Genomic DNA, 27,502 nt, shown 5'->3' with positions numbered 1-27,502 from the left:
CTTTTCAGGACTCGGGCGAGGATTATCCCACCCAGGGTACAAGTTACTTGCTGGTTTTCCCTCCCTCGGATTGGAGTAAGTAAAGTTTTGCCTTAACCTGCTTTGGCCTGTTAACAAGTTCTTGTGACTGTACTTGAGAAGCTTTTTCCACATGGTTGATCCTTAATCATTTCTGTCGTTTACACTATGCTTTTGCTCCTTGCAGACGATTCCAACAAACAAGATTCTTGAAGCGTCCTTGATGGCTGGCCGAGCAACAAAAGAGGAGTTGACAGGGACAGAGGACTATCAGCACCCTGGGGACCGGTGATTGGTGCAGAAGATGGGACACTCTAGCTATGGACACTCTCTATTGTTTTAGCTGTTTATTCCCTATGTTTCATGGGAATAGTAGTTTGTTTTACTTGACTTCGAAATGGCTGCTATTCAATAAAGTGAAGAAAGAATAGCATAATCCTCGCCAGAGTCCTTATTGAATTGAAACTTTCCGTTACAATAGCTAGGAAATTTTTCATTCTCTACTCATGTGAGCTTATAAAATGTGATACTTTTGGGATGTATGCTAGATCTTTTCTTGCTTTCATACCAAGTAAACTTCTTGTCGGTTTGCAATTCAACTCTGTACTTAAAATATTTTGCTTGCCAAACCTTTTGCTCCTTTCTTATGGGGACAACTTCAACGTCAGTCCACTTGCTGCTCTTACAGTTCGATTTTCTTTTGAATTAAGATACTGATTTGAAATGACTAACCCATTGGCTTTTAGCTTTCTGTAATGAATCAATTTTAAATAAACTTTCATGGTTTGGACTTCGAATCTTTTTTTATGTAGGTTTTCTAATTTGCTGGAGCTCTTGTCTTTTGGTACTTAAATTACCTCAATCCGTCTAATCGACCCTGTAGTAAATAAGTAGAAGAAAGCACCAACACTTATATTATTCAGTATGATTACTATAATTATTCTCAGCAAAATGCAAGACCTCTCTCCCATAAGAGCCACTTAACGGTGCCCCTCTCTCTTCTTCAGATGCAGTCTAACTCTTCTGAGGCTGGTGACTCCTCTCTCAATTGCTTCTGTAGGGAGTGCTTATTTCTCTAACCAACCTCCTTCTGGTCCAGTATCTCTTCATTTCTACTGTGGGACTCAGTCTCTCTCCTTCCCTTCTAGTACAGTCTCTTCAAGTAACATCTGCATTTGCAGTCACTCCAGCTTTATTACTGTAGACTCCTCAATGGTAACCACATATGCAGTCTCTCTTTTTCTCTCCCCCTCTCTTTCCCTGCTTTGTGTTCTCTCTTTATCGCTGTTGCTTTTCTCTTCTCTATCTTATACTAAATCTATTACTATCTTCTATCTTTACTTGTCATGAATGTTTTGATTGCTAGCACCTTATTTTATTCCATGTATCGTAATGTTGGCTCGATGTTTTTGGGAAAGTCTCTCATCTCCAAACCCGCCCACTGGTCCATCTTAACCTATTTTGCAAGTGCAAGCTCCACACTCTGCATCTATCTCTCGCTCGCTTCGGTTCAGTCTCTCGCCATACGTCCTGCTGCTGTCTCTCCATCTCTCTCTGAGGCTGTTGATTCCACTCCCATTGTCTATCCCTATCTTGTTCTCTCGTCCTCTCAGTCCGCTGATGCTGCCCCTAGTAGTTTCAGTTTTTTACTTTGGCATAGAACCCCGGTCATCGCAGTCCTACACACACACCAGTTCCTTCCATTGCTCCTGTGGGTGCTTTCCTGACAGCAGGGGAAGAGGTTCACAGTGGCTGGAGCTGACTTGTGGTGGTTGTGCTACTGCAACCGACAAGGAGTAGGACCCGGAAGGAAAGCGCCTCAGAAGGTGCACTTTTAAAATGAGCTGCCAAATAGTTGTCAGGGGGCTGGCTTTGACTCTAAAGTCCTGAATGAGTTTTATTTTCATAGTTCTGTGACATTTGTGCATTTGAAGTAACAGCACAGGAAGGCTGCCTTAACAGCCATGAAAGTGGCGGCTTTATGCTGCCTAAGTGAGGAAGGTGTTGAAACCAGAGTTGTATTGATTTCATGCATGCAGTAGGTTGCTCTTATTCGAACAAGTGTGGTAATGTGTTTCAGGACCTCAAAGGCTATTTTCAATATTGTAAAGCTCATGTCATGTGGAATAATGTTTTGAATTGTTTTGTATTTTGTGTTGAATTTTATTTGCATCCCTCACCACCTAACAAACACATTATTCTTGTCAGCCTGATAATTCATTCCATATTTAAATACCTGCTATTCTAGTTCTTTACTAACACATCCACTGTACCCAACTATCACCACCATATGCATATACTAAGATAGCAATCACACCAGACAAATGGCAAGAACTGGATTCCAACACCAGCACAATCAAATCGCAGACATAACAAGTAATTAACTATACACAGAATAATATTACAAACAGGTTGTTGAAACAGTCCCTATCCAAATGTATGGTACTAAATCAGCTGCCTAAGCAGAATTTACACAAAACCACAAGTTACATGATGAGAATAATGTTAAAACCATCCCAGTTACGGAAAACAGCACACATTACTCTGAAAACGAATACTGGACATCATGATCTCTTTTGAGTAGGGTGCTGCCCACCTACAAAGTGCTTTGGCACCTCGTTCGGGTAGTAAGTGACATACAAACGCCAATACCGTTTTTCCTTATTGCCCTTTCATACATTTTTTTTAACATGTGGAGGGTTTCCTCAACATTTGTTGCTTATATGTAAGACACTACATAACTGCACTGTGTTAACAGTTCATGCTAGAACACAGACCTCCCCCAGTGCCATTTAAAAGGGTTCACCTTTGATTTACTCAGTGTGTGGCTCAACCTACAATGTCCTGCAATATTTCATTATATTGGGAACATTTTGAGACCATTTTCAAGAAATGCAAGTGAAGAGCAAAGACCGGTGCAATGAGGTGCAAATATCGACAGTAGCGGCCTGACTAAACTGGTTGCCGGGTGATGTAGGTGGCCTGGCACCTAGCTAACACCAGGCAGGCCAACCAGGATGATTGGAGTGAGAACCATAGGCAACTATTTGGTCTCTGGCACAATTCGTCAACATGCCTAGCTCTCGCAGTACTTGCAATGCTTAAAGTACGTTTTTTAATGCCAACAAGTGTTCTTAATGTTTCATTGTCAAGTCTTGGCAATTACTCCCATTCAGCTGCTTTCATCATGCGGAGACCTAGCATGCTTAACCATCAGGCACCTTCATGCAGGTCAACCATTGTGCAAAATAAGTTGCAAACTGAGCAATTTTCCATTTAAGACACTTTAATAATGTTGAGGGAATACTATCAACAACGTGCAGTTCTTTCCCACATTTCCTTGCCAGGGTTTGTTACATTTGTATTGTAGCAAATGTTTGCAATTTCTAATTGAGTTTCACATCTCTTTTATATTTGAATGCCAGCCCTACGCATTTGCATGATTTGTGGTGACATTGGTACAACCTGTAGGAATTTGTGTCAATGATAAATAGTGATGACAAACAAGTATTATTTGATATGCATGAGTGGCAAGTCTTACTTGTCTTATCAATGTTGTTTTGCATTTCTTGTGTTTATTGATTATTGCGAGATGGCTGGAGGCTGGCACCACAATGCCCAGTTGCTGTATTGCCCTAGCTGACGGCCCCTTGGCTATAGACCAACTACGTCACTGATTGAGAAGTTTACAGAGGCAGGAATAGTTGCTCATGTCAAATTTCAGTTGACTATTCCCTTCTATCTACTGGTATTCAGAAAGAGTGCATGAGTGATGTACCTGTCTGAGTGAAGGGAAGCAGTGTGATATTGCCTCCTACCACATATAAAGCGAACTCCCTGCCTCCTGATACTGATGGACCCTTCAACTGCCATCAACTGTGTGGACAATCCCACCCTCATCCATACCCTAAAGTCTGGAATAAGATATACTGGAAACATTATTCACTTAATACTCCTCTTACCTATCCAACACTTAGGTCACATGGGTACTGCCAGGTCCCAGAAGCTTCCAGTTACTATGGGTTCCGCTAGGCTTTCATCTTGTCTCTAGTCAGCCTCAACCACTATATGGAGTCCATTGGCACCCTACTCACTCTTAACAGCCTCAACATTCAACAATATGTCAATGCCGCGTAATTCTACTTGAAAGTATCCTCTGTTACAGACATCGAAAGTCTCAAACACGGACTACAACTCATCCAGACCTAGATATGCAGGACCTAGTTGAAGCTTAGCCTCGCCATACAATAATTCCTGCTATTCGCCCAATGGACACCAGACCTCACACTTAAGGTACACATAGCCAAGATATCTAATATAGTCTAGTTCCAGCTCTCTACTAAACAAATATGCAACAGCTCCCCTCTCCCCTCCACTCCCACCTTAAAAGAGACTTAAGAACTGCTATTCAAGCTCTAGAACTCACGCATTTGGAGGATGCAAGTGCCTCGCTCCGTGACCTCCCAGGCTCCACATTGGCCCAAGGGAATCCTATACACAGCAGAATGCCTCATCAAGGACCGCAATATGAACACAACGCCTCCTATGATGGCACTCCACTGGCTGCCCTTCCTAGTGTGCACCACCGTCAACCCCAGCTACATAAAATCCATCATGAACGGCACCTCTGCCTTTTGAGCAGCAAAGCTCACCACCTCAGTTGGCTCGTCACACACATGCTGCCCAGACATTATCAGACTGGAAATGAGAGTTCAAAAATAAAAGCCAAAGAAATTGCCCTTCGTCGACACATGTAGCACCTGCAACATTCCCATATCGATCAGGATCACTTGAACTATAGTGCGAGTTAGGAACGAGCTAAAAACACACCTATTTAAAGAGTACTATATCACAACCCAGTAACAAACCATCATTGCTCTCAGCCACGAGCTATCCCTACAAGCATGTGCAGACAGTATCTTTGCTTTTAACCCTGCATAGCACTCCTACGCCCTTCAGAGATGGCTCGTGATATACAAACCCCACATACAAACATACCTGCATGCTTATTTTTTCTGTAAATTGTCAGGGTCATTTTAACCGCCATGAAACTCTATAAGGTAAATATGCTTTAGAGGGCAATTATTTTCAAATATATTTTTTCTAAAAAAAAACTAAATTAATTACTACTACTGCGGTTCAGAAACCCTTTGCATTTGTATTTATGAGAGTACAGACACATTAGTAACTTGGTGCGAAATTCTAAATAGCAACTCTGTACCTGAGGGTTGGTTGTGATGTAAAAACCTGAAACGCCAGCTTTCTCCAGAGTGCTCTGCTGATCCACCACCTTCTGATCCAGCTCCAGGACGATTTTTTCATCCATCATGCGCTGTTCTTCCCTAATGCGCTGCTCCAAAGCCTAAAGGAAACCACAATTTCGATATAAAGATATTATTCTTCAATAACTCTCTTCAGATTTTCTATGTTCAGCTTCTCTTTATATGCATGGGCTGCGAGGTCAGTAGGTAACTTCAATTACATCCAAGAGAAGAATATGCCTCTGCCAACATCAAACCTTGACGTGCCAAGCCATCCTACTATGAATGCCATCCTTGCCCCACCAAATAGACATTCTTTGGAACCTGAATTTCTCTAGGTCCCTATTGCTGCTAAACTTAAAGTGCAAGGGAACATAGTTTAGGTCCTCTGCAAGGGTGGATAGTAAACCCTTATACTCTTGCTCTTGTGTAAGGGAATGGTAGATATTCTCCTCTTATCTTACATCACCTTTAGGTTGTCTCTGAAGAAAACCTATTATACATTTAAAATAAATAGAGATAGATAAAAAGGCAAATCCACTAGAAATAACAAAAATTATAGAAACTTATAAATGCTGCCTTTTTTTTCTAAGTCCATGGCATTAAAGAGGTAGTAGACAAGACTCATGGGTATTGTGGGCCGCAGAAAGATAATACCCCAGGTAGCAGGAAACTGAAGGAAATATACATGTCTTCTGGGATTAGAATTAGAAGTCACTGGATGTGCAAAAGATAAGCAGGGCAAGGCAAGCATTGTAGCTGCATTAAAGCGGGTTGCTGAACCCGAGCCATAGGTGCCAATAGGCATTTTGAACGTGAGGGCACAGAACTGTGAGAGACAGCAGGACAGTCAGATGCTAAAAGAGGTGCCTTTGAGGGGAGACTAGCGTCGTGGAGGGAGCATGCACTGCAAAGCGCCAAGGACTATGGAGGTCAAACAGGACTGCATTCCAAAGTACAGGGGTGTGGAATTTTATAAAATATTTTCTTGTCCAAAGGACAAAATGTTTAAGAAATCTTCTTGTCCTGTAAAAAAATCAACTTGTCCCATTTGGTACCAAACAATGAAGTTTCAATGTATGACCGCATTCTCATGTAAGAGCTTGGATAGCAGCCTTTCTGGTTATGCCAGGGCTCATTTTACTATATTATTAGAGACAACGATCCCTAACATGGGAAATATAAGAACATATCCACAAAACTGCAATCAGCGTTTGGTGTTCTATTGTCCCAATGGAACTTTTTTCATGTATTTACTTCCATACTAATATAATAAAGAGAGAGAGCCCAAACCTTTGAGGCGGGTAATCTCAGGAACCACAGTGCCAATCAAAACACCTAATACAGCATTGGAAATGTCAGGAGCAAAACATATACTTTAGAAGGGCAAAGTACGTTGTTTGACAAAGTAGTCCCTTGGAAGTAGCCCCCTCATTTTTTTTTAAAGTAGTTTTACGTTGATTTGCCTTTATTTTGTTTTTAAAATATTGACATGCACCAAAGCTGATGTATTAAATGATTCCTTAGTGCAATGGTAGTTAATGTTTTCAAACTCTACATTGTAGCTTTCTGCACACTACAACCATTTTTAAGTTGCAAATATTTTGCTCTCTTAATCCCTTTTTCAAGGAACACATTGTTTGGGGTACATTGTCCGTTTTCAAAATAAAATCTCCAATATTGCTTCCATTCTTCTTTATACACTTGCACATTATAAAGGAGTCTTCTGGAAGCTATACACATAGCCACAACTTGTAAATGTTGCAGACAATGCACACTTGCTTTTATTGGATCCCTGTCAGTAATGCAAGCTGAGATTCCTGCTGACTGTGTTTGAATATATCTGACTTGAATTCTCTGCTCGACCTAACTTTAATGCAATTGACCCATGAACATGTTACACAACTTTGTTTTAAACATTAGCATCCCGACAAGCCGAATAAACTGTGGGCGACCATACATCTAGCAAGCAAATGCAAATTTGTCACTATATTATTTCCCTGAGAAACTACCAATTTGTTTCTGAGTCGATGGGGGGATTTGAGGAAGCCAGCAAGAAAAATGCATCAGTTAGAAAACCCCGAAGACAGGCCATTGAAAAAATATTAAGGTACTATGGTTACAGCAGGCACCGACTTGTCATTGAAGATGTTAAGAAGAAAGGTCATGCCTTCCACAGCAATTTACTTAGTTGCCTCTCCAAGTCATACCATGCAGACTTCATGCAAAGTAAAGCTCAAACTCCACACAGCTAATGTTCTGCATAGCTCCTGCACAACCCACGGGCATGACACACCTCATCTCTAGAACAACTTGTATCCTCTGTAGTGCAGCTCATACACTTTACACCTTCTATTTAACAATTCCCTCATGCACTAATCCTTACCCTTACATGAATGATGCACAGCACTGTTCATACCTATTTTACAGCTCATGTCCTGCACAGGTCACTGTAAAGATAATATGCAGTGTAGCTCAGGTACCATGTGGACCACATGTAAGACATAGTTGAGCCTTGCATTACCATTGTTCCTAGCATCTTCAGTTTAGTGCACAAATCAAGGTATGCACAGCCCATGCTTGCACAGCTTATTCCATTTTGACAGGTAGTATCCTCTACGTGCTGAGGGATGCGAAGATGGGGTTCTTATTAAAAAGAGGAGATTATGGTGTGTGATTTAGTCATACTCTGCTACTAAGTAAAAGGAACAGCCCTTTGATGGTTTTATTCAAGGGAGTAGCCAGAAAGTTAAAATACCCCCCACTTTGACCAATGCTCTGACAGCACCAAGTAAGTGATGTAAGTGAGCTCATACCTCCTTAAAACTCCTTTGTCACTTCCATCCAAGCATCTGTCTGCTCATGTCCACCATTTCACCTTTACATTCAGTCATTCATTCTATCATTCATTCTTTCTTCCCATTCAATCCATCAGCCATTCCATACATCTACCCATCTGTTCACCCATCCACTATCTATGCACGCACCCAGCCACTATCTATGCACGCATCCATCCACCCATGCATCCATCATTTGACTTACCCTTCAAACAATAACGCCTTTCAACCATCAATTGTTCCTTTTGCCATTCATTTATTCATCCATCCTCTCAGATTTTAATTTACTTTGCCATACATCCATCCTCTCAGATTTTCATTTACTTTGCTGTACACCCATCCTTTCAGATTTTATATTACTAGAAATCCTTTTATCCATTCCAACTTTTATTTACTCTGCCATCATTTTATCCACTGATCGATCGATCCATCCATCGTTTCACACACCCATTCACCCACTCATCCATCCTTTCACCCAACCATCCATCCATCCTTTTATCCACTCGTCCATCCATCCTTTCCACCCATACATTCACCCACTCATCTATCCTTTGCCCCTCTTCCATCCTTCTCTCCCTTTTCTAGCAACCCATCTTCTATTTTCTTTTAGTTAATCATCTCTTATCTGCCAAGTTGTAGATGAGAGGCCCATAAAAAACTCACCTCTGCTGTAGCTGCTATAGGGAGGGGTTCACTATGCCCCAGGTTTTATTAGTGGGGGGCCCTTAATCAGTAGATTTAGCTTTAGAACCGCACGAGTTTTCAATTCACTAAAACATTAAAAAGTGTTGTCAAAATCCTATAAAATAATGCACCCTTGGTCACAAACACACGCACAAATAGGGTTAGAGTGGTATTTTATCAGAGTTCAGTCCACTAGGTAAGAGAGGCAGCAACAGCGTGTTAAAAATATAAATATAAATGCTAAAGTTGCATTTGTAAAGATGAATTTTCCATAAACTTAATGTTAGAATATTGTGCAAGGCCCTACATCAAAAAGTGGATTTTGACAACACTTTTTTGATGTGGGGCTGGGCACAATATTTTGTTGCCCGTCATACTTTACAGAAAATTCAACTTTACAAATGCAACTTTATCATTTATATGTTACTACGCTTTTGCCGCCTCTTACCTTGTGGGCTGAGAATGATCTGATAATAGCTCCGATCACAGTAATAGCCACAGTGTTGGGGAGCAGCCGTGATCTCTGCAGCTGGTGGTGATAGGCCGTGTGCTTTACACCAAAGGCACAAGGGCAATGACCTCTGAATGATGGGGCCACAAGGCAGGTTTTGGGGAGTGGAGAGACTTGGAAACACAGGATTATTGTGAAATGAAGTACTTGTGCATTCTGCTTACAAGCAACGGTGACTGGCCTAAATGCTTTCAGCGTGCAGTTGTGAGTTACAGCCTGCACTCTGAATGAAACCGTGTAAGCAGAGTTTTTTTTTTTCCTTTTCCAAAAGCGTATGGCAGGCCTGCCCCGCAACGTTCAAAGAGATGTCAGTGCGTGCCTTGCACTGTAAGCAGAAAGGAGGGAAGCACTTCTGGGTATTGTCAGTGAATCAAAGGATTATTTATTTATTTATTTTTTATTTATTTTTTTAAACCTTTATTTATGAATGCACAATACACAGCGTCTGCCTACAACCCCGCAGGGCCGGCCGCTATGACACAAGCAGGATGATGAAAAAGTAAATTAGGAGACAGTACGTTGTTAAAGCAATCTCTCGAGTCCACATTATCGGATAGAACATAGCACCATATAAATAGGATAAGAAAGGTTTAATTTTATGTTTTTGTCGAAAAGAACAACAACACACAAACACATGGTATCATAGTGGCAAGGGTCGCTGGAGGTGGGGGGAGAAGGTTAATAAGTAAAGAAAGACGTATGGCGAGGGGGGGGGCGAGCACGAGAGGAAAACAAAGCGTGTAGTGGAAATTGGAGTAGGAACGTAAATCATGGAGAGGAGGGGAGAGGAACCTCATAGTCCAGCGGAGGAGAGCAAATATCTCCGCGATACGAATTCCACTGAGCCCAGACCCTGGACCATTTCTTTGGACGCCCCCGCGCCTCATACACAGTTTTCTCTCGGAACATGCACCAGTCCATGTTCTCTTTCCAGGCACTGAGCAATGGTAATCTAGGGGAGCCCCAGAGCTGCGCTATATCTCTCTTTGCGACCATGTTGCCCAGAGTAACCCAAAGTGTCTGGGCAGCATTACAATCAGACGGTTCCCACACATTTAACAGACAACGTCGTGCTTCGGGAAGGAGTGGGATCCCGGTGACACGACCCATAACATCATGCACTCTGGACCAATAAGCTGCAATCATCGGGCATTCCCACAGAACGTGAAGGAAGGTACCATCCATCCCACACCCACGCCTGCATCGTCCATCCGAAACCAAACCCATTCGCACCAGACGCATTCCAGTCAGATATACACGGTGGAGGATCTTCAACTGGACAAAGCGAAGCCGAGCCGGAATAGCCACCTCCTTAGGGGAGGATACAGCTGACTGCCAGTCCTCGTCGTCTAGTTCGAGCCCGTCAGCCGTCCAGGAAGCACGAAGCTTCTCAAGTTGGTCAGCCCTGTTATTGACAAGCTTTTTCTATATCAAGGAGATAGTGCTATCGGGGACGTGGCCGTCTAGAGCACGATCCTCCAAAGGGGAGGACTGCGGGATGTCGGTACCAGATGGAAAGACGGAGGACAAGGCATGTCTCACCTGCATATACCGGAAGTGCTCTCTATCATCGAGCCGGTATTCCAGTTTCAATAACTCGAAGGATTTAACCGCGCCCCGTGCCCATAGATCCTCCACCGTGCTGATCCCAATCATGTCCCACTTCTCAAATCCTTTCGTCTTCCACAGATTGCCCAACCGATCCGAATCATACAATGGCGTCATACGTGTTAGCCTACCACCCCAGCCCGTGGCCACAGTGGCATCCTTCCATGCCCGCACTGCACATTTCGTCGGGCCCGTAAGGAGTCGAAAGGGTGCCTTTGAATACAGAGCCCTATTAAAGTTGCCACCGGGTAACAATAGTTTATCCAAGGCAAAGGCGGGAGCGGGTTCCGGAGCGTACGTCGCATGGTTGATAGCGCTCAGGTGCGAGGCCCAGTAGTAACGTCTAATATCCGGCAACGCAATACCACCATCATACCATGAGAGGGTGAGCTTGGACAAGGCAATGCGGGCACGGCCATCCCAAATCAGTTGTCGCTGTAAACTCTCAACCTCACGGAAGTAGCGAGCAGGGACAGGATCGAAAAAATTCTGCAGGGCGTAAAGAAATCAGGGGAGCGACATCATTTTAAAGAGTGCCGCTCGGCCCAATGGGGATAAGGGCAATTCACGCCACCGTCGAACGTCTTGCTTGAGTCTACGGAGCGGAGCATACAAGTTCCGCTCATAGCGGACCGAAGAGGCCATGGAGACATAGATCCCCAAATACTTAAAGCCGTCGGTCGCTACCAGTATGGGAAACCTGCGAGGTAGAGGCGGCAGAGTCCCGGCTATGACGTAAACACAGGACTTAGTCCAGTTGATGACTAGTCCCGAGTTCTTACCGAAGGACGTGAGAACGTCGAAGAGGACGTTAAGCGACTTTTGAGGGGAAGTGAGATAAAGAAGGATATCATCCGCGTACAAGGAGACACGATCCTCAAGGTCTGGAGACCATCTGATCCCCTTAATAGAGGGTTCCCACCGAAGCCACGCAGCAAGGGGCTCGAGCGCCAATGCGAATAGAAGCGGGGAGAGCGGACAGCCCTGGCGCGTGCCACGGCCTAAGGGGAAGGGGTCAGAGCATCTACCATTTACCACGACCTGAGCCAATGGCCGTTCGTAAAGGAGCCTGACCCATGCGATGAAATTAGGGCCAAAGCCAAATTTAGCGAGAGCCGCCCAGAGGTAGGGCCATTCGATAGTGTCAAAGGCCATTGTGGCGTCTAAGGAGGCGACCACTGCCGGCTCGGCGAGAATTGGAGCTCTCGCGAGAACACCGTGGAGCCTACGCAGATTAAGGGCAGTGTTCCTGTGCGGGATGAAACCGGATTGATCCGGGTGGATCAGGTCGCAAATAACCTTAAGCAACCGATTGGCCAGAACCTTGGCCAGGATTTTGGGTTCCGCGTTAAGGAGAGAGATGGGGCGGTATGAGGCGCAGCGGTCACGAGGCTTGCTGTCCTTATAAATGACCACTATGGTAGCAAGGCGCTGCTCGAGGGGGAGGCTCCCAGCCTCAACCGCCTCGAGAAACATGTGGCGCAGGTGGGCGGCCATCTTGTCCGGACAAAGTTTGTAAAGTTCAATGGGCAGTCCATTTGGGCCCATCGCCTTTCCCGAGCGCAAGGATCGGATAGCAAGGGCAATCTCATCAACGGTGAAAGGGGCCTCCAAGACAAGACCATCCTCATCCGAAACAGTAGGCAGGGCAATGTCTCGCAATAGTAGCCTGGAATCGGCCTCATCCCGATCACTAACAGGCGTATAAACCTTCCGGAAGTGGTCCACAAAGCAATCAACAATTTCACCAGGATCAGAGACACTCTCACCAGACTCGCGAACAATGACAGGCACAACACGACTCGCTCGCTCCGCCTTATCCAGCCACGCCAGGAGCTTGCTAGCCTTGTCGCCCACATCATACAGTCGGCCTAGTTGATTCGATCGCATCAGTTTAGCAGCATCAGTGACACAAGCTTTATAGTCAGCTTGTTTTAATTCCAGAGTGTGCAGCAATGCAGGCGTGTCATCCCCACCCAACTCACTTTCAAGCGCAGTAATCTCAGTTTCAAGAGCCAGAACAGCCTCCCTCTTTACCCTACGCTCTGCAGCAATGAGTGATAGGGCGGAACCCCTGATAACCGTCTTGAAGGCCTCCCAAAGAACAGTGGGGGAGGTGACCGAGCCCACATTCTCGTCGAAGTAGCAATCAATTGCCTTAACCAAATCTGAGTGGAGCCGGGGGCTTCGGAAATGCCAGGGAGGAATCGGGGGGACCCTGTTGCCAAGTAGACCACCCACAGAAATCCTAATCAGCAAGGGGGAATGGTCCGAGATACCCCGGGGAAGATGTCGTACCTCCCGAACGGTGGACAGAGTGGAAGCTAACATAAAGAAATAATCGATACGGGAGAGGTTGCCATGCGCACCAGAGTGAAAAGTGTAGTGCTGGAGTGTGGGGTGTAATGAGCGCCAAACATCCACTAAGCCAAAAGTATCAGCCATCTCATTGAGCCACATCTGGGACGGCAGCAGGACCCTAGGGGGAAGTCGATCACATTCACCAGACATAACAGAATTGAAGTCCCCGCCCAGGATTAACAATCCATCCGGAAGACCAAGGAGAGTCCTGCCAAGATCGGCATAGGTGGTAGCCTGCAGCCCCGGGGGAATATAGACAACAACCAACACGATCTGTTTACCCTCCCACCTCCCAGAAACAGCAGCATACCGCCCACGGTCGTCAAGGATAACCTCGTCAATAGCGAGAGCAAGGGAAGACTTCACCATGATACCCACGCCCCGGGACCCAGAAGTGAAACCAGCATGTGCAACCAGGCGATAACCCCGGCGGTCGAGGGCTTTACAAGCATTTCCAATTAAGTGGGTCTCCTGAAGGAACACAACATCAGGGGTATGGCGCCTCAAAAATTGTAGCACAATGCCCCGCTTGATCCTATCACCCAACCCGTTTACGTTCCAAGAAAGAACCCGCATTTCACCCCCCCCCCCCCTCCCCATTGCGACAAAGACATTCCACCCCCATCCCCCTCCACAACCCCAAGTTCGGAATGATTGCAAACTGTGAAATACCATGAAAACAGAGACATAACAAACTAAACGAAACACAACCAAGTCCCCAGGAACCAACCCCCAAACAGAAACCCGTTACAACACCCCCCTCCCTGCACCCCTGCTGAATAAAAAGCCACCCCCAACTGCAGTGTGCCTGTCGCCCCATCTTATCTACACAAAGAACCCCCCGAGGAGGAAGGGAGAAATCACCCGTTCCCGCACCGCCACGGGCAGAACCATAGAGCACACAGTTAATTTACTCAGTACAATACGTAGTCTCAATCTGGACCTCCGGGGCCCCATATTACTCCTGGGCCGTTGCACCACCTTCCGCACCACCAGGGCCTCCGCTCCCAGAGTCATCTGTCGGCAACGAGTCCAACCAGTCGGCAGCACGCTCCGGCTGATCAAAAAAGTAGGCACGTTCTCTAAATTCAATCCGTAGTCGGGCTGGAAACAACATGGCGTACTTCAGTGCCCGATCTCTCAGGCGACGCTTCACTCCAAGGAACCCTGATCGTTGTCGCTGCACTTGGGGAGTGAAATCAGGATAGATGGAGACAGAATTATTGTCATATTTCAACGGGCCGTGTTTACGGGCGGCCTGGAGGATAGCGTCCCTGTCTCGATAGTGAAATAGTCTGGCAATGATAGGCCTCGGCGGGCCTCCTGGTTTCACTTGTCCTCCTGGAAAACGATAGGCGCGCTCTACGGCAAAGAACTTACTGAGTCCAACCGGAGCAAGTTTAGCAACAATAAGTTCCTCGACCAATAAGTCGATCGAGGCAGCACCATCACATTCCGGCACTCCGACTAGGCGTATGTTGTTCCGCCTGGCCCTGTTGTCATAGTCCTCCATACGCTTGAGCAGCAGATCATGCGAGGCACGCAGATTCCCAATCTCAGACTGCGCCTCCGCCATGTCCGTCACCAGGCTCGACGCCTTAAGATCTAGTGCCTTCACCCTTTCATTTGTTTTGGCTAGATCGGCCCGAATAAGAGTAACATCCACAGCCACCGTGTCTATCTTGGACACGATGGCTTCGTATTGCTGACTCATATCGGCCTTAAGTCCAGAGATGGCAGCCAACAGATCTTGGAGCGATACTTCCGAAGAAGAGGGCATATCCGTTTGAGGTCCTTCAGCGCCCACGCTTGTGACACCGGGGGAGCCTCTCGGCTGGGTGTAGCGTTCGATCATATTGGACTGGATCGACCCCCCCCCGGGTTACAGTCTTCCTGCGTTTTTCAGCCTCAGGTTTTGTTGCCATGTCGCATTCGATGGCGGCCGAGTAGCCAGGAGAAGCAGTGAGACGGAGGAAAAATCCAGAAACTCCGACGTGCAATTCGAAGAGGGAGTATCGCGGCCTCCTTGCCAGTCCAATGATGGAAAGTGTGTACCGTGAGGGCAGCAGGCGAAGACAGAGTAGGAGGAGACAGAGACAATGAGGCAGGAAACCGAAAGTGAAAGCAGTGCACCTCCGGTGGGCCAGATGCCAGGCAGCCGTTGTTGTTGAATTACGGGTCGGCCACAGTAGGCAGCCGAGTCCCCGGTCGCGTCCGTGGGCAGGCCAAAAAGTTGAAGACGACAGAAAAATGGTCCCCAAGGTCCGATTTCGACCAAAAAAGGATCGTCAGCATCAGTAAGGGTAGTGCTTCAAAGGCCCGTCAAAATGATCAGGATAAGTGTAGGATAGATAAAGAAGGGCGGCGCGGGTCTCGGGAGCTCTCTGCTCACGCGACCATCTTGGATGCCCGCGTAGCTCCTCCCCGAATCAAAGGATTATTAAATCGTAGAAAGTTATGCCAATAAACGCAGCACGCATTTGGAAGCAGGTTAGAAGGATTTTGCAAGTTCTTTTCTGGGAAAGGTTTCTGCTGCAGGAAGTGGAGCCTACTTGTCCGACGGACAATAAAAACATAATTACTTGTTGTCCCTGTCAGCAAACAATATGTCCTGGGCGTCGGGCGATATGAATTCCCCACCCCTGAAAGTAGAATTTTCTGCAAAGCGATTCAGTAGGTAACGCCTGATGAAGGGACTGCATCAGGGGATCCCAGCAGAGGAGCGCTCCCACGTTTGGTGTTCTACACAGGGGTGGGGAATTCATATCGCCTGACGCCCAGGACATATTGTTTGCTGACAGGGACAACAAGTAATTATGTTTTTATTGTCCGTCGGACAAGTAGGCTCCACTTCCTGCAGCAGAAACCTTTCCCAGAAAAGAACTTGCTAAATCCTTCTAACCTGCTTCCAAATGCGTGCTGCGTTTATTGGCATAACTTTCTACGATTTAATAATCCTTTGATTCACTGACAATACCCAGAAGTGCTTCCCTCCTTTCTGCTTACAGTGCAAGGCACGCACTGACATCTCTTTGAACGTTGCGGGGCAGGCCTGCCATACGCTTTTGGAAAAGGAAAAGAAAAAACCTCTCTGCTTACACGGTTTCATTCAGAGTGCAGGCTGTAACTCACAACTGCACGCTGAAAGCATTTAGGCCAGTCACCGTTGCTTGTAAGCAGAATGCACAAGTACTTCATTTCACAATAATCCTGTGTTTCCAAGTCTCTCCACTCCCCAAAACCTGCCTCGTGGCCCCATCATTCAGAGGTCATTGCCCTTGTGCCTTTGGTGTAAAGCACACGGCCTATCACCACCAGCTGCCGAGATCACGGCTGCTCCCCAACACTGTGGCTATTACTGTGATCGGAGCTATTATCAGATCATTCTCAGCCCACAAGGTAAGAGGCGGCAAAAGCGTAGTAACATATAAATGATAAAGTTGCATTTGTAAAGTTGAATTTTCTGTAAAGTATGACGGGCAACAAAATATTGTGCCCAGCCCCACATCAAAAAAGTGTTGTCAAAATCCACTTTTTGATGTAGGGCCTTGCACAATATTCTAACATTAAGTTTATGGAAAATTCATCTTTACAAATGCAACTTTAGCATTTATATTTATATTTTTAACACGCTGTTGCTGCCTCTCTTACCTAGTGGACTGAACTCTGATAAAATACCACTCTAACCCTATTTGTGCGTGTGTTTGTGACCAAGGGTGCATTATTTTATAGGATTTTGACAACACTTTTTAATGTTTTAGTGAATTGAAAACTCGTGCGGTTATAAAGCTAAATCTACTGATTAAGGGCCCCCCACCAATAAAACCTGGGGCATAGTGAACCCCTCCCTATAGCAGCTACAGCAGAGGTGAGTTTTTTATGGGCCTCTCATCTACAACTTGGCAGATAAGAGATGATTAACTAAAAGAAAATAGAAGATGGGTTGCTAGAAAAGGGAGAGAAGGATGGAAGAGGGGCAAAGGATAGATGAGTGGGTGAATGTATGGGTGGATGAAAGGATGGATGGACGAGTGGATAAAAGGATGGATGGATGGTTGGTCTGAAAGGATGGATGAGTGGGTGAATGGGTGTGTGAAACGATGGATGGATCGATCGATCAGTGGATAAAATGATGGCAGAGTAAATAAAAGTTGGAATGGATAAAAGGATTTCTAGTAATATAAAATCTGAAAGGATGGGTGTACAGCAAAGTAAATGAAAATCTGAGAGGATGGATGTATGGCAAAGTAAATTAAAATCTGAGAGGATGGATGAATAAATGAATGGCAAAAGGAACAATTGATGGTTGAAAGGCGTTATTGTTTGAAGGGTAAGTCAAATGATGGATGCATGGGTGGATGGATGCGTGCATAGATAGTGGCTGGGTGCGTGCATAGATAGTGGATGGGTGAACAGATGGGTAGATGTATGGAATGGCTGATGGATTGAATGGGAAGAAAGAATGAATGATAGAATGAATGACTGAATGTAAAGGTGAAATGGTGGACATGAGCAGACAGATGCTTGGATGGAAGTGACAAAGGAGTTTTAAGGAGGTATGAGCTCACTTACATCACTTACTTGGTGCTGTCAGAGCATTGGTCAAAGTGGGGGGTATTTTAACTTTCTGGCTACTCCCTTGAATAAAACCATCAAAGGGCTGTTCCTTTTACTTAGTAGCAGAGTATGACTAAATCACACACCATAATCTCCTCTTTTTAATAAGCCCCCCCTTTCTTCGCATCCCTCAGCATGTAGAGGATACTACCTGTCAAAATGGAATAAGCTGTGCAAGCATGGGCTGTGCATACCTTGATTTGTGCACTATACTGAAGATGCTAGGAACAATGGTAATGCAAGGCTCAACTATGTCTTACATGTGATCCACATGGTACCTGAGCTACACTGCATATTATCTTTACAGTGACCTGTGCAGGACATGAGCTGTAAAATAGGTATGAACAGTGCTGTGCATGATTCATGTAAGGGGAAGGGATAGTGCATGAGGGAATTGTTAAATAGAAGGTGTAAAGTGTATGAGCTGCACTACAGAGGATACAAGTTGTTCTAGAGATGAGGTGTGTCATGCCCGTGGGTTGTGCAGGAGCTATGTAGATAGAACATTACCTGTGTGGAGTTTGAGCTTTACTTTGCATGAAGTCTGCATGGTATGACTTGGAGAGGCAACTAAGTAAATTGCTGTGGAAGGCATGACCTTTCTTCTTAACATCTTCAATGACAAGTCGGTGCCTGCTGTAACCATAGTACCTTCATATTTTTTCAATGGCCTGTCTTCGGGGTTTTCTAACGGATGCATTTTTCTTGCTGGCTTCCTCAAATCCCCCCATCGACTCTGAAACAAATTGGTAGTTTCTCAGGGAAATAATATAGTGACAAATTTGCATTTGCTTGCTAGATGTATGGTCGCCCACAGTTTATTCGGCTTGTCGGGATGCTAATGTTTAAAACAAAGTTGTGTAACATGTTCATGGGTCAATTGCATTAAAGTTAGGTCGAGCAGAGAATTCAAGTCAGATATATTCAAACACAGTCAGCAGGAATCTCAGCTTGCATTACTGACAGGGGATCCAATAAAAGCAAGTGTGCATTGTCTGCAACATTTACATGTTGTGGCTATGTGTATAGCTTCCAGAAGACTCCTTTATAATGTGCAAGTGTATAAAGAAGAATGGAAGCAATATTGGAGATTTTATTTTGAAAACGGACAATGTACCCCAAACAATGTGCTCCTTGAAAAAGGGATTAAGAGAGCAAAATATTTGCAACTTAAAAATGGTTGTAGTGTGCAGAAAGCTACAATGTAGAGTTTGAAAACATTAACTACCATTGCACTAAGGAATCATTTAATACATCAGCTTTGGTGCATGTCAATATTTTAAAAACAAAATAAAGGCAAATCAACGTAAAACTACTTTAAAAAAAAATGAGGGGGCTACTTCCAAGGGACTACTTTGTCAAACAACGTACTTTGCCCTTCTAAAGTATATGTTTTGCTGGTATATACCCTATGTCCATCTGCCTACCCTGACATTTCCAATGCTGTATTGGGTGTTTTGATTGGCACTGTGGTTCCTGAGATTACCCACCTCAAAGGTTTGGGTTCTCTCTCTTTATTATATTAGTATGGAAGTAAATACATGAAAAAAGTTCCATTGGGACAATAGAACACCAAACGCTGATTGCAGTTTTGTGGATATGTTCTTATATTTCCCATGTTAGGGATCGTTGTCTCTAATAATATAGTAAAATGAGCCCTGGCATAACCAGAAAGGCTGCTATCCAAGCTCTTACATGAGAATGCGGTCATACATTGAAACTTCATTGTTTGGTACCAAATGGGACAAGTTGATTTTTTTACAGGACAAGAAGATTTCTTAAACATTTTGTCCTTTGGACAAGAAGATATTTTATAAAATTCCACACCCCTGTCTACAGGAAGATCAGCGTAATGAAACACAGTTTCTGTATATGTTTAGGCCAGAGGGTCATCTATTATGCAGAAGTAAAGAGCTGCACCCACAAGGGCCACGCTTACGAGTTGCATGGTACTGGTGCAAACATTGCACCTGTAATTACAGGTAACATGCGGTAATACTCTGACAGTAGCATGCCATTATAATTTAAACCACATAGAATGGGCAGTAACTATGCAGAGCCATTTTTACCACGCAGATTATCAGCACCAAATTCCCTAATCCATGGGGCTTAAGGCTCCCATTTACAACCTGCTTTAAGCAGGTCACATGGGAGAAGGGATGCTTGTGCTCGTCTGGTCCCTGTGGTATGGGATGGGGAGGGTGTCCAGAAGCAGGGCAGGCTGATGGCTGGCAGGTTGGGGTCATTCATGCCCCTCCAGCTCACAGAAATTCAGGTGGGACCTGGGCTCTGTTTTTTGCCAAGGTCATGCAACATTATCCGCCAACATTTTCGCCAGTTTACCTTACGATAATTTATTGAAATCTGGAGTGAAATATGAAAATTACCGCTAAAGGCACATTCTATGGAAATCATTATATTTGGAATTTTTAATGCTAAAACGACGCCTCCTCTTTGCACAATATTTCAAAATGAAGATCAATTTAAAGCTTGGAGACGACCCTAAACCCGTAATCACTCATTCGAAAGCAGATAAGCGTGGAAATGTTTAATAGCTTAGGTTACAAAGTTGGGATCTATTATGGTGGATGGTAAAATGTAAAATGATACTCCAACCGCATGCACTCACAACAGTTAAAGGGGCAGCTCTTAAACGGATTACCAATGTATTTCATTGTGTTCGTTTTCTCTTACCTTTGATATGGTTCTCGGTCCTACTAATTTAAGCAATTATAACTTGACGTAGTAATGTTGCAAAACATTTCTATCATATATATCCTGGTTTATCCTCAGATGGGAAATTATTGGTAGCAAAATAATTCTTACATTTTTTAGTCGCTTCATTCTATTGCAGATTTACATAAAGATCTTATTTCCATAATGCACAATTACTTCCTTTTTTGATCCTGGTCTGTTAATTTAGGAGCAACAGACTAAATATTAAGCTCCTACCCATACAGCTTGGTGTTGATTTGGCTCCATCGTTTGATCTAAGCCATAAAAGGAAATATACCCATGAATGAGGAAAGACCATAAGCCTGAACACGGGTTTGCTGGTATCACCTACAAGGACACCAGAAACTGCAAGTCCCTGAGCATACCTGGCTGAGAAAACAACCACCTCAGGTAGCCAGCATAACACCAGGCGCAATTACTTAACCGTTCAAGAAATATTAAACAAAAAAAGCAAGTTCTTCTCTAGCAATGCAGAAGCACCGAGAACAACATCCCCATCAATATTAGAACTGCTTACAAAGGACCTATCTGGTCCGAGCTAACCAAATACATGTAAACATTTGAAAGTTCAAATTGCCTTACCTCTAGTTCCCTCTGCTGGGCTGCTTTGAGAATTTGCACATTGTGCGTCTTGCAGGACTGCATGGCTTCTTTATGTCTGCGCAGCAAGTCTTGCTTGAGTGCTATGGATTTTCAAAAGATATTTTAAGCCCTTAAAATAAGCATACATTAATCCCTAAAATAACTGTTTCATTACCAAAGCTTACTCACTAGCTTTACTTCAGATTGTAAAAGTTGCTTCACCAAACAAGCATTGACAAAGCCAATAGGTCTTGCCTAAGCAACAGCTATTGGCTTTCCTAATGAATTTTAGAGTGCAGTGGTGTAGAGTGCAGTGGCGAAGAGTAGAGTGACGTAGAGTGATGTAGAGCGCAATATCTTGGAGTTATGCATAGTGGAGTAGAGTGCAGTGGTGCAGAGTGCAGTGGCATGGCGTGGTGTAAAGTGGAGTGGTGCAGAGTACAGTGCAGCGGAGTGGTGCAGCGTAGAGTGGAGTATGCATGGTGTGGTAGCACACTGACATTACAGACAACCCATTTTCAATTCAGGTGACGATCACATTTTGCAGAGACATACAGTTTTACTAATAAAATTGAACCAGGCAGAAACGACAATGTGTGGAAATAGCATCATCTTGTGTACTGAATTGTTTTGATCATGTTAAAGTATTCATATAACACACTTTAGAATTAACACAAAATGTGCTTCATTTGTGCGTTCATAATTCGGATATATTCTGAAATACTTGCAGTCTATTTAAATGTGTTCTAGAAGAAAAACATTTTTTTCCACCACCAGTATCCACTTTGAAGCCTGCGAAGAAAAGTAAAAAACAATTTTCCTAGGAAGAGAGAGCCTGGCATTTGACCTCTCTCTTTGAATGAACCGCAAATATGAAAGGCAAATGAGAAAACATAACAAGATTTACAGGCCTGTTTAGACAGGATCACTTGTGGAAAAATACAAGGGGAGTTGGTGTGAAAAGACTTTGCTCCTTTTGGGGGGGGGGGGGGGGGGTAAACTCGCCCTGGACAGCATAAGACAAATAAAGCTAGCAAATAAAAAGCTAGAAAACGTGGGTTACAAACCACAAAGCCAATGGAAAGCGACAGGTAGAACGCATTCCCTGGGAAGCTTTCTGAATGCCCCCAAGATATCTTTAAATAACTAGACAGCTGTGTAGTCTGTTCAGCTTTGTCCCAGAAACTACCCTGACACATTGTTTGTTATTACCTCAAGTATATGTGTACTGTGTTACATTCATGTGTCGGTAAAATCTTTTTTTTATATCTTTTAAGGAATTGTTTTACATTTCACTGTAAAGATGTTGTTTTCTGAGCACTAGTACCTTTTTAAAAAGGTATTGAATTGGTTTCCCTATTCATTAAAAAGGGAGCAGAAAGGGGCAAGTGGAATGGAATGCACTATTACTTAATTTATTTTTCCAATTCGCTGGGCTTTATCCTACAAGATTTAATACATACTGTGAGGATTATGGTGTATTATATAGTATGGTTGTGCAACTTTACCGTAAAATACACTCACAAAACCGTCTTGGGCCCAGTCAGGCTCCTTTGTAGAACTTCTAGCTCAGCCCTGGGTAGCTGTGACTTCGAGCATCAAGGCTTAAACAAAGGAACTAGTGTAAAGCCTTTAGGAGCACCAAACAACGAACTAAGAAAGTCACGCAACACATGAAATCAGACACCAATTTTATGAAATTTTAGACATCAAGATGAGCAAAACCCATCAGAGAATCCCAGAGACATAGATTTTTAAGTAAAACGTAAATCTCAGCATTTTAGTCCAATGCACAAACAAACACTGGTAACCATACAGTTAGTAAACTTTTGAAAAGTTTGAAAGAGTTGTCTTCGGCTACTCCGTACCAGACTGGGCAATTAATTGCCACAGGGAGAAGGTCAGGTGGGCCAATAAGGAGTATTTTGACAGTCCCCTAGTCACCTAAGTAGTCTCAAATCTAGTTCCACAATTTACATCACCAGCCGCCTGTGGATTAATACTCTATTGCAGATGAAAAACACTGGTGTCAAACCTTTGCAAGACTTTGTGGAAACTGTAGTCACCAGTGTCCTGCATTAGAAAAGAAAATCATTCTTGTAACTTATCAGAGTAGATCGCAGTAGCACTGAAGGAAAAGAGAAAACATTTAACATGTATAATATCAAGAAACCTTCACAACCAAGCAGGACTTTAAAGCAGTCTCAATGACTACATACAGTTATAACACAGTTGAAAATCGTTGAACCAAAAGAGTGGCGGATGTTTTCAAGTGGGTTTGGTATCACAAGTGCTGCTGTTGATATTAAAGTTGTTCTTAAATGAGGTGTTCCTAAATTAAGTGTCCTCTTAAGATCCTGTCCTTTTACAATAGACAAAGTGCTGGATTACTATAAATCTGAAGAAGTCATTTGAAGTAGATTTATTCCAGGGTTACCTATTGTGTTACCAAATGCTCAAAATTAATGTACAAAGAAGTCAGTCAGTTGTAGTCATTCATATTCCCTCAACAACAAAGTCGGGGCAAATGTACTGATTTTTAGGTCAAGCCTGGGGAGAGCGTGCGCTGCTCTGCGAGGCATGCTATATTCAGATAGGGACTGAAGCCCCGCCCAGTCTCCGCCCATATTTTTAATTGGCTTGTGTCATTGTCCACTGTAAGCTGTGGCTGTTCATCGGTCAGTAGGCTTAGTAGTACCGGGGAGTGTCTGATGTTCACAGGGAGCTTGTTCCAGGTCTTGGCTGCGATATAGGAAAAGGCTCTCCCATGCGGGGGACCTCAGCCAGGGCGAGGTCGGCGGAGCGGAGGTTCCTCTTAAGTACGTGGAAGGATACTCTCTCCTTGAGGTATTTGGGTCCAATGTTATGGAGGGATTTGTAGGCATGGGTGAGGAGTTTGAAGGTGACCCTCTTCTCGGGGTGCGGCCAAGAGGCTTTGTAGGTGTTGGGTCATGTGCTTGTGACATGGTGTGCAGAGGACGAGTCTGGCTGCGGTTTTCTGGATGGTTTGGAGTTTGTGTGGAAGAGTCCTGTTGATTCCGGTGTAGAGGGTGTTGCCGTAGTCCAGTCTGCTGGTTATGAGTGCCTGGGTGACAGTTCTTCTGCAGTCAGGGGGATCCATTTGAAGGTCTTACGGAGGATGCAAAGGGAGTTGAAACTAGTGGAAGCGACGGCGTTGTTCTGGTGGATCATGGAGAGGGAGGAATCAAGGATGATGCCAAGGTTCCGAGCGTGGTCTGTAGAGGTGGGTGGGTTCCCGAGGGAAGAGGGCCACCAGGTGTTGTCCCAGCTGCACGGTCCGAGGATGAGGACCTCAGTCTTCTCTGAGTTGAGCTTCAAGCAGCTGTCTTTCATCCAGGCTGCCACATTCTTTACTCCTTCCTGGAAGCAGAGTCAGGATTCTTCGGGAGTGAGAGGATGAGCGGGGTGTCGTCGGCGTAGGATAAGATGCTGAGTCCATGCAGTCTGACGATGGCGGCGAAGGGGGCCATGTAGATGTTGAAGAGCATAGGGCTGAGTGATGATCCCTGGGGTACTCCGCAGTTGATTTTTGTGAGTTCAGAGAGGAAGGGAGGGTGTCGAATCCTCTGGGTTCCGCTGGAGAGGAAGGATTGGATCCAGTCGAGGGCGGCTCCTTGTATCCCGGCGTCGTGGAGTCTGGCTGCGAGCGTGGGATATGAGACACGTCGAAGGCTGCAGAGAGGTCTAGAGGGATGAGGGCCGCAGTGTGTCCCCGGTCTAGTAGCATGCGGATGTCGTCAGTGGCGGCGAGGAGGGCGGTCTCGATGCTGTGGTTGCTGTGAAAACCCGACTAAGAGGTGTCTAGGATGGAGTTTTCTTTGATGCTTGATGTGAATGTTTTAAAACCAATATTAAAACAAGCATTGGTAATGCATCGGATGCGCCTATGTGATAAATACGCTGATTTTATCAATCACCGCCGCGACGAAGGAAAGAGCTCCCTTACAAGTATCACAGCGGAGAGGGTGTGGGCAGTGGCCAAGCACTATTGTCTTGAGAGCTGGGAATCCCAGTTCGAATCTCTGCAGCGCAATATCCTGTAATTCTGGGTAAATCACTTAATTTCTCCAGGTGACAAATTGTGCTATATAAATTTGCTGCAAGACGAAAAAGCAGAAAAAGGCAAAACTTTATGTAAAAAAGTTCCACCAAAGCAGTTGTTAACATTATTTCGGCTACAGGAAACTGATAAGAGAAGCAGACGAGGAAAAAGCATTGGTAATGCAAGAAAATATGCTACAGACAATAGAAAGGGAGGAAAAGTAAGTGCCAAGCACAGGAGCAAATAAAAAGCCAAGAAAGAAAGGGGGTGGGATGTAAGCCCCTTTTAAGTTTTAATTAAAAACGATAGACAGGCAAGTGCTGTGCAGGCAAAACATCAGCAAACGTTTCCCATGCAATGCTTTATATATGATTTAATTATACTGTGATTTATTTCAGTTTTTATGTGAACAGGGGATGCTTACGCCTCACCTCGGTGCTCGCCGTGCAGCTGAAGCCGTTGGTTATAAAGGTTTTTCTCAGTTAGGTGCTGGATCTCGAGCAGGCCTTGTACAATTTCAAACACTGTGCCATCGATCAAGGCCAGGGCTAGGTCACTGAGAATCGTGTAGGACAAACGCTGCTGGCATGAGCTAAAGAAGCAAAATACTTTGGTTAGGAGGGTAGGCGCTTGTGCCAGCAGGACTTAAAGCAGTCAGAACCATTTTTTCAATGCTACCTAGACTCAAAGAAAAGCGGATGGCTTTTACATGGTATTACAACTACATCTTGTGACTCTTAGAAGGGAGAGGACAATGATTCCCAGTGAAAGACAGACAGAGGAAACAAACAGTGGAAGAGCATGAAAAATTGACATGTAGGCAATCAAAGGGAGTGAAAGTTTGTGAAAGAATGAAAGGCAGAATGTGAAAAAATTATTTTGAGAGCCATTGCTGCACTCCATGCGTTGAGAAGGCGTGAGTAGGGTATAGGTCCAGATTGACTTTATGGGTATACAAGTGAAGTGTTAGCAGGCAATAACAATGCCCTGAGTCAACATTCCTGGATTGGAACAAACGTATGCACTGGGATCGTTCAGAATAACTACCCAATGAAAAAGAATTCATAGCAGTTGTTCGAATTTACTACTATTTACCTGCAGGCAATGTTTTAGTGTTTAGAAAAATAAGGTTCATGTATAATACAACTGCTTGTATAGGTGGCAGAAAACACAGAATTAACATGAGTAAGAAAACAAATCTAGTGCAGGACATCATATATAAAGGGGCTATTCTAAGGGCAGCATCTGTTATGTTCTGTTAATATCAACTTATAGAGCGCGCGGACACCCGTAGGCTTCATGGCGCTAAGTCTGAGGGGAGTTGACAAAAGTACCTAAGCTTGCTCAAACAGCCAAGTCTGAGGGGCTTTCCTGAAGACCATAAGATTATAGCTACACAATAATTATATATTCTGTCTGCAACTGTGCCTTTTTAGGAACACATATATTAATAGATATGAAAGATTTCCTCACTTGTCCTTGAATGCACTAGGGTCATGATTTGAATGGTTCAGGGGCCAGAAGGTCTAGGAAACACACTGAACACAGATTATTGCTGTATTTTACTACTAAACAGGCGATCAGGAGTGCTTTTTTGTAATCATTGCATCTAAAGTAACACATAGCCTAAAGCATCACTGTAATATAAGCTGTAAGCTATTGAACTTTTCTGTCTACCTCATTCAGCACACTTATATGGCAGATTTTCACAGATTTAGAATGGTCCTAAAATGTTTCTGAATTTGGACAAGCTAAAACCCTACAGGTAATGTAGCCCGACAAAAGGGGGTGGGGGGTAACACTACATCCTTGAATAACAAAGAATGTGTTTGGGCTGGGTTCAAGGTATGAGTGGCAGCATATATGGAATGCCCATTTGGTGCATACTGACAGCAGATTGGCTCTGATCTACTGGACCGCTCACTTGATTTCATCCACTGACCGGTCTGTCTTAAAACTCAACATTTATACATGAGCTTCAACTACACCATGAAAAATTGGTTCACTGAATACATATCTGGTTGAAAACAATTTGTACAGATTAATTCCACTACATCTCCACTAATTCCCTTCTCCTGCATAATTCCATAGGGATCTTTACTGGCTACCATGATACCCAAGTTTTACATTGAACTACCGAGAGTACTTCTCACTCAACAGTTATTCGCCATTTACTGAAGACACCCAACTATATTATAAAGTTTCCCTAGTGGACTACATTGCT

The 27,502-nt window shown here is 44.2% G+C and overlaps 1 protein-coding gene across 1 annotated transcript in view; it reads right to left on the bottom strand.

Annotated features, from left to right (window-relative positions):
- LOC147679754 (protein DGCR6-like) overlaps positions 1–27,502 on the bottom strand; it is a 142,899-nt gene that overhangs the window by 55,523 nt on the left and 59,874 nt on the right. Inside the window, exons 2-4 of the mRNA XM_086943317.1 lie at positions 25,710–25,870; positions 21,216–21,316; positions 5,240–5,380 (exon numbers count right to left, since the gene is read on the bottom strand). Coding sequence (XP_086799443.1) covers positions 5,240–5,380; positions 21,216–21,316; positions 25,710–25,870 — 403 coding nt within the window. The remainder of the gene's footprint in view (positions 1–5,239; positions 5,381–21,215; positions 21,317–25,709; positions 25,871–27,502) is intronic.

Source organism: Lissotriton vulgaris, chromosome 11, assembly GCF_964263255.1.
Source record: "Lissotriton vulgaris chromosome 11, aLisVul1.2, whole genome shotgun sequence".
Taxonomy (NCBI): Eukaryota; Metazoa; Chordata; class Amphibia; order Caudata; family Salamandridae; genus Lissotriton; species Lissotriton vulgaris.
This window is presented reverse-complemented; position numbering and strand designations above follow the sequence as displayed.